At 41.1% G+C, this 8,509-nt stretch overlaps 1 protein-coding gene across 1 annotated transcript; it reads left to right on the plus strand.

Annotated features, from left to right (window-relative positions):
• Positions 1–1,185: 1,185 nt before the first annotated feature.
• Positions 1,186–5,019, plus strand: LOC136841559 (transcription factor hamlet-like). Its single transcript, XM_067108546.1, has 2 exons — positions 1,186–2,535; positions 3,724–5,019. The coding sequence occupies exons 1-2, from the start codon at positions 1,392–1,394 to the stop codon at positions 4,290–4,292; spliced, it is 1,713 nt and encodes a 570-aa protein (XP_066964647.1). The 5' UTR covers positions 1,186–1,391; the 3' UTR covers positions 4,293–5,019.
• Positions 5,020–8,509: the final 3,490 nt, after the last annotated feature.

The raw sequence follows: 8,509 nt of genomic DNA on the forward strand, positions 1-8,509 counted from the left end.
TATAGCGCATTCCATTGATTCCTCGAGCTTTTCATTAGCAACTGAATACAGGAATTTAGTGCTCATTCTAGTGGTTTATTGTCTCTGTTCCGATTACTGGAAGGTAGCGTCTATTCCAGTTTGGTGCTCATTTCAGTGGTTTATTGCCTGTTCCCATTACTGGAGGGTAGCGTCCGTTCCAGTCTGGTGCTCATTCCAGTGGTTCCTTGTCTCTATTCCGATTATTGGAAGGTAGCGTCCATTCCAGTCTGGTGCTCATTCCAGTGGTTTATTGCCTGTTCCGATTACTGGAATGTAACGTCCATTCCAGTCGGGTGCTCATTCCATTGGTTTTTTTTTGTCTCTATTCCGATCACTAGAAGGTAGCGTCCATTCCAGTTTGGTGCTCATTCCAGTGGTTTCTTGTCTCTATTCCGATTACTGGAAGGTAGCGTCCATTCCAGTCTGGCGCTCATTCCAGTGGTTTCTTGTCTCTATTCCGATTACTGGAAGGTAGCGTCCATTCCAGTGGTTCACCGTCTGTCTCATCAGTTACTTAACTCTTAAATAGTTCCTTTAGAACCAGTTTCTGGAAGAACGTGCACATTCGAGTGATCCTTCGCCAGTCTTATTATTTACCTATTACTGGAAGGAAATGTCATTCCAGTGGTTTTTTGTACCCTTTAGTTCTTCTGTGACCTAAATTTTTTCGTTTCACTCTCGACTGAATGTTCAAGCATAACCGTTCAGTGCATTCCTTGAGATCTCAACCCTTTCTTGCAGTCTAAAAGTCATTTGAATTTCTTGAGAGAATTTTACTGGCGTACATTTTGTAATTAGTTGAAAGCAATTAAGGTTTTTACCGAAACAAGCACATTCTATCCAGGGCTGTTACAGTGAAGTGTGATTTTCGGAGTAGGTTAAGTTTACGTTAAATCGAAATTACTCAATTTTTCTGTTCTGCAAATATTACAATGGTCGATGAGAGTGCGTAATAATGACATATTCTTTCTCCGTCTCTCTCCTTGATTAAGTGAATAAATGAAATGAAACTGCATGGCCAAGAAATATAATTTTTCCTCATCCATCTGGAAGATTACATAAAAGCATTAACGTTTATAATTTTTGCATGTTTTGTGTATACAATTGTTTGAAAACTCACAACTATTTTTCTTCTCCCCAGAACTCTGATGAAACTAAGCTAACGCCGTTGGATAAAAGTGAAAACTCGTGACAGAATAGTCCACCTGAATAGGAACGCTGCATTATACAATAGATGGAGGAAAACTTGCAACGAGAAATTTATCAGTAACTTACAAATATATGACTCATAACGAGACCGAGATTTTCCAAAAATCCCTAGACTGAAAACGAGACGATAAACCACTCAGACGGTTCCGGCTCCTTGTAGGATGCAGTCAGCTCCTTCAGGTGGATTTAACGTCTATCCCAGGCCTCCTATGTCAGTGATGCCTCCTCCTCCTCCTCCTTCAGTTCTCGCTTACCAGATGCTTGGCAACCACCATCCGCCTACTGGAGACCAGGCGCCTCAGTATCGCCTCCTGCATTCGCCTATCTTCTTGCCGATTCATAGCACCGGCAGAAGCCCCGTCTACTCTCCCCATTCACCTAAGGAAGGAGAAGAGAAAAATTCCCACCTGGTGATTCCAACACCCCTCAGAGGCGAATTCCCAGTGACTGGGTCTAGTGCCACCACGCCATCTTCCTCTCCCAAGCTCGCGTCTACGCCCCCGATGCAGACGTCGATAAAAGTCACGGCTGTCATCAGCCCGGCTGACGTCAGTGCATGCGACACAGGAGTCCGACCTATTGCTTTTGACGTCACTGTACCTCCTGCTGGAGGAGATGAAGTCAAAGATAGGAAAGATCAACAGCCACTCGATCTCACGATGACCAAGAAGAGGCCGGCGAGTGCAGAACCCGTGATCACCACCAGTCTGATAAAGAAGGAGGAGAAAGAAGAAGAAGAAGAGGAGGTTGTTGTTGTTTCAAGTACAAAGAAGGATAAACTCGATGACCTGAAGTCTGAAGAGGAGACCAAAAAGCCTAGGCCAAGTCACCCATTCTTGCGCATCAGCGATTTGTTAAAAGATTCCCCGCCATCTAGCAGCCCCTCGAGAACAACCCATCAGCAACAAAATGAGTCTGTTCCTAAGCAGGAGGAACTGACCAAACTTCCTTTGGTGTATCCGCGACCTTTGCATCCAACGGCTTTGCTGGACTTTTATCGCAACCTAGACAGGACAGCTGTGATGGCCAGCAACGTTGTCTCCGGTTGTTTAACTACAGCTCAATATCCAGTGTTTACATCACTCTTTCCTCCAATTACAATGGCGCCTGCGAGACCTGTCGGGCTTGAATTCTTCAAAACCCACTTACCAGGAGCTAGACCGTATCCAGACCTCGTTCGTCCATACGGTGACCTTCTGGCGCCGCACCAAGTACGTTCGTCCAAGGACCGTTACTCTTGCAAATTCTGCGGAAAGGTGTTCCCAAGATCGGCCAACCTAACGCGGCATCTTCGGACCCATACAGGTTAGTAGATGCAAACGTCCCAGGTATTCAGAACCAGCTTATACCTGAATTTCATCTCTGACAGAAAATTACCACAATTTTACTGTTTTCACACTGTACCGTTTACAGCCTGATCGTTTGAGTAAGTTCAGTGAAGTTTGCCTAGAAAAGTTCTTAGAGATGAATATTACTGGAAAGTATTTTAATCTATACTTGCTGGTCCCCGTAAGGGGTTAGTGCCGTCAGTGCACCTCAAAGGGGTACACTGTAGTCATTACTAAAGGTTCTTTACAGCTTCCCTTCGGCCCCTAGCTGCAACCCCTTTCGTTCCTTTTACTGCACCTCCATTCATATCTTTCTTGCATCTTGCTATCCACCCTCCCTAACAATTATTTCAAAGTGCAACTGCGAGGGTTTCCTCCTGTTACACCTTTCAAACCTACCTACTCTCTCAATTTCCTTTCCAGCGCCGAATGACCTCATAGGTCCCAGTGCTTGGCCTTTGGCCTAAGCTCCATATTCCATTTCATTCCATTCCTACTTGCTGGTAACTCTAAGATTTGTATAAACAATACAACCTCTTGGTGTCATTTAAGTTCAGAAAATAAATTAGGATACATTTTTATGGAAATGAAGATATTCAGAGGGAAATTTACAAACACAAGCATCTTTTTATATTAGAGGCTGTTAGCCCATTAACTGACGAAAGAAAAGAAACAGCTTTGTAGTAAGCCTTTCAAATGAATGGATCTTTTGCACTGAATCATAAGAAATGAGATTCTGCGACCCAGTCCTTTTCTATTCGTAAACTAACTTTGGTTTTTAATTCACTAATTTACTGAAAAATTAGATTGCTGTAAAGATTAATCTCTCCAGGTCTGGTGATTGTCAGATAATTACAAAGGAAACGACCAGATTTATAGTTGAACATTTTTCATACTTTAACATCTGGTCGCTAACAATGAGCAACTACATTTAGTAAGAAATTATTAATAAAATGATAGATATAAGTGACAAAGCAAATAATTCAACGAACTTGATTGTAATGACTGAAATATTCCAAAACAATAGTATCAAAAGTGAGAAGAACTTAAACAAAACTTTCCAGCTCTTAACCAACCGTCTGGAAGAGCACTTCATACATTTAAAAAGTGTGAAAATGCAAACCGAATGAACTTGCTATAATGTAGCTCTTTTTAATGTCCTCAGGTGAGCAGCCGTACAAATGTAAATACTGCGAGCGCTCCTTCAGCATCTCGTCCAACCTCCAGCGCCACGTGAGAAACATCCACAACAAGGAGAAGCCTTTCAAGTGCCCCCTGTGCGACAGATGCTTCGGCCAGCAGACGAACCTCGACAGACACCTCAAGAAACACGAAGAGGAAGGCGACGAGATCCTCGAGAGCCTTCCCGATTCTCCGGAGGCCCCAGACTCCAGCTGCAATTCTGTGACGAGTGACAAGATGGCGACCGCCGCGGCAGAAGAGAGTCCCGGATGGACGCCGCCGACGTCCAATGATATCGATGGTCGCCTGAGCCAGAGCTCTAGGCCGGACGTTATTTTAGATGGATCAAAACCGTCGTCTCCCGCGAGCTCGATGCCCGCCGGTGATTTATCGACAACCTCGGTTTCCGTGGTGGAAATGGTTCCCGAAGTGGCGCAGATGCCTTATAAAATGAACAACTCCGTGAAGGAGGAGTTGTCAGATGCTGTCGATAGCGATTCGAAAGTACGACACTCGACTGAGCCGCCCGTTAAACGACTGAGAGTGGAGTAGTCACTTTGTATGATGTCGGGACAAGTGATTTAATCTTTTCAGGTATTCAAGAATGTAAACGATAATTTTTGTATAAATATTATAGATCAAAGAGCAAAATCATCTAATATACAAATCCGTCCATTCATCCATTACATAATTCCGTCCATTTAACCAATACAAAAAATCCGTCCATTTCCTTGTTGGAATTAAGGCGGAACAAAGACCTTCGAATCTAGTCAACACGAATCATTGCCAAAGACTTCTATTCCTCATATTATTTTTTTTTTCTTAAACAATGCTTTATGAAAGATATATTCTCTTGCTAACGTTTAAGCAACGAATCTTCTAAAAATAGAGAATTTTTTTAAACTCTTTTGTACGGTGCAGTAGAGCTGGGTATCGAAAATTACCAAAGATTTCAGCGAAGAGGTTCCTTAAACAATTCGTCCTGAAATATATATGTTTCAATCAAATAAATGCACCCTTCTAAACATGTAATCATATTTAAGTAAGAAATTATCCCTAGCACTGAAATTACTTTATTTCCGCTACTTAAGGTTCGATTTAGACAAAGTTTTCGATATCATATCAAATTCGTGAAAGTGACCATGGAAGCTTCAGCAAGTGAACTTCAGTCTAAAAATAAATATCATTTCCTCTATTTTACTTGTATATATATATAAAGCTAGTAGATATGAGAGCAATATTTTGCACATTTTATACTGGTAATTTGCCAAACAATAAAGCAGGGCTTATAGAATAAGGTGTTAATGATTCCATTTCCTCTGATTTTTTTTCTTTTTCATAAGATTAAACCCTTTCTCCAAATAGCTTTAGAATTCCCTATGCAAAGAGGCCGGGAACAAGCAGAGATTATCATAACAATCCATAGCACAAATAAAAGGGTTATCTTCTCTGTAAAAATGGATTATAGTTTGGTAGCTGGCATCAAGAAAAAAAAATCCTTTTTATTTTTCATTTTTTGCCGTAGAACAGCAAGGCTGGATGGTGATGGAGAGTATAACGGAAGGAAAAATGCCTATGATTTCTCCCAAGAGACGATAGAAACCGCTCGCTTACTGGAAGCTGTGTACAAAGAACAGTGAAAAAAGTTAAGTCTATCTCAGTTTAACCAGACCACTGAGCTGGTTAACAGCTCTCCTAGGGCTGGCCCGAAGGATTGGACTTCTTTTACGCGGCTAAGAACCAACTGGTTACCTAGCAACGGGACCTACAGCTTAAGATCCATATGACTAGGCCAAGATGGCGACAAACCGATGCATATGGCAGGGACAGGTTCAATTGGCAATGAGCCACAATAACAACCGAGAGCCAATGGAATGAGACTATAAGCAGAATCAAGTGGCCATTACAAAACAGGGGGAGGGACCATTCCACTAACGCTATACTACTATTTACCGTGCTTGTCGTTTCCAACATTATAGCACACCGTATTTCACACAGAGCATGGTAAATTGACTTTTATAGTCTCCACGGCAGGTATAAATGACCAGTATTATCATTACACAAGCTACGCAGTGCTCACACGCTCTTCTTCCACTGACTGGTCAAACCAACGCTGAAAGTATCAAGAGACCAGTAAAGCATCATTTACTTAGCAGGATAACCGGATGTCAGTAATATATGAGGTTTGCACAATTCGCGGCAGGTTCAGCGGAGCTTGAAAGAGAGAGAGAGTGTATGTGTGAGTGCGTATGTGTCTGTGTGTATGAGAGAGAGAGAGAGAGTATGTGTGAGAGAGAGAGAGAGAGTGTGTGTGTGAGAGAGAGAGAGAGAGAGAGAGAGGAAGAAAGAAAGAGTGTGTGTGTGTGTGAGAGAGAGAGAGAGAGAAAGAGAGAGAGTGCGTGAGAGAGAGAGAGAGAAAGAGAGAGAGTGCGTGAGAGAGAGAGAAAGAGAGAGAGAGAGAGAGTGCGTGAGAGAGAGAGAGAAAGAGTGCGTGAGAGAGAGAAAAAGAGTGCGTGGGTGTGTGTGTGTGTGTGTGTGTGTGAGAGAGAGAGAGAGAGAGAGAGAGTGTGTGTGTGTGTGCGTGAGAGGGAGAGAAATAGTGCGTGGGTGTGTGTGTGTGTGTGTGTTTGAGAGAGAGAGAGAGAGTGAGCAAAAGAGAGTGTGTGCGTGCGTGTAAGAGAAATAGTATGTGTGTTTATGAAAGAAAGAGAGAGAGGGAGTGTGTGTACGTGAGAGAGAGAGAGAGAGAGAGTGTGTGTGTGTGTGTGTGTGTGTGTGTGTGTGAGAGAGAGAGAGAGAGAGAGAGAGCGAGAGAGAGAAAGAGAGGGAGAGAATGAATATCTGGTAAATATTTTCAGATCAATGGGGTTCGGATTATGCCTTCAAAAAAGCCGTTGCAAAAGGAATCAAATATTTAGGATGGAAAAATGAGATAAGTAGGACAGAAAAGAGAGAGATGTGTGAGGTCTGAGAATGGACGGTTAAAGAATAGAGAGGGGATAGAAAGGAAGAATCCGAAGCACGAAAAATGAAGTAAAAGATAGATAGATATGTACTGTAGATAGACGAACAGATAGACAGATTGATAAACTGATTCGGTTGATAGATAGATAGAATAGGTGGAAATAAAGAGAACTTTATTTCTCTAATAAAGAAGAGAATTAACGACGTAAGACGTAAGAATAAAAAGAGTTTTAGATAAATTTAGATAAAGAAAAATGCAGGACGCGAATAAAGATGAATTTAAAAAAAAATCCAGTTGAAAAGTCAGTAGGAATTACACAGAGAAGAGAAAGGTGAAATCAGAATGAGACAGAAACATAAAACGACTGAATAGAATGAGAATAGGAAAGATAATTGAGGAATATTAGCTTGAGAATAACCGAGAGAGAGAGAGAGAGAGAGAGAAATAAACTTTCACCTAAGAAATCGAAAGACCTTAATCACCTCCTTGAACAACTGCGTGACGTCACGAGCAGTGGATAGGGTTAAGATTATCATTATCATTAAGAGTCTACCCATACCGAAAAAAATGATGGCATAAAATAACTGACCAAGGGCTGGCTTTTCTGAAGAATATCCCCTCAAATCAAAAGTGGTAGTGGTGTAATTTACACACGGGAAAAATGCGCATTATTATTATTATTATTATTATTATTATTATTATTATTATTATTATTATTATTATTATTATTTTTTTGTTGTTGTTGTTGTTGTTATTGTTGTTTTGATGATACAACGTTAACAACCAACAACAATGATGAAAGTTTTATTATTATTGTGATGACGGAAATCGCGATAATGAACAACAACAGAGAAGCTACATTGAGAATCTGTAGAATGATCAGCATCATTATTATTACTATCGTTACTATTAGTAGTAGCAGTTATAGAAGTAGCAGTAGAAGTAGTAGTTATTCAAAAATAACGGAAGGCAAAGATCTTTGTTTTAGCTCTCGTTAATTGGCGAAATATATTGCTCTGCACTTGCATGTCCGGAACACGTGTCTGCAATGTCCACTTCCGACAGATCGTTGAGAGATGATTTTGTGTCGGGAGGGCCAGCGGAAAGAGAGAGAGAGAGAGAGTGTAGGGGGTGGGGGGGAAGTGTTATCTGCAAAAGGGTTTCCGCCTGGTGTGGTGAGCATTACCTAGTCGAGGCCCTCACGAATTTTTCGCTGATCATGATGGTTTGCATTTTGATGGCTTACTGATCCTCTCTCTCTCTCTCTCTCTCTCTCTCTCTCTCTCTCTCTCTGCTGCGACCCACAACATTCTGCTTAATTTAGAAACGTACCCACACCATTCATACCTAACCTGTCGACAGCACTGTTATTGAGCCATGAGGACCAAACAGATGCATATGTATGTATGTATGTGTGTGTATATATATATGTGTGTGTATGTATATATATGTATATATATATTATATTTACATATATATACGTATGGATACTGTATATATATAAATAAACATATGTATATATATATGAATGTATATGTATAATTATATATATGTATATATAATATATATATATAGAGAGAGAGAGAGAGACAGACAGACAGACAGAGAGAGCGAGAGCGTTCCCAAGTACCAAACGCAGTTCTTACGAGTACCCCAATCCCGAGCTATAAAAGTTAATTTTAGATTTACATCTCCAGGGGATTACCACTCGCAGTATGCCTTGCGAGGCAAACTGTTGGCAGCTATAGAGGATTTCGGCAGTGTTTCTTTATCCCTCAAGTGCAGAACTTTCTGCCTTTTACTT

This window comes from Macrobrachium rosenbergii, chromosome 1 (assembly GCF_040412425.1).
Source record: "Macrobrachium rosenbergii isolate ZJJX-2024 chromosome 1, ASM4041242v1, whole genome shotgun sequence".
NCBI classification, from domain to species: Eukaryota; Metazoa; Arthropoda; class Malacostraca; order Decapoda; family Palaemonidae; genus Macrobrachium; species Macrobrachium rosenbergii.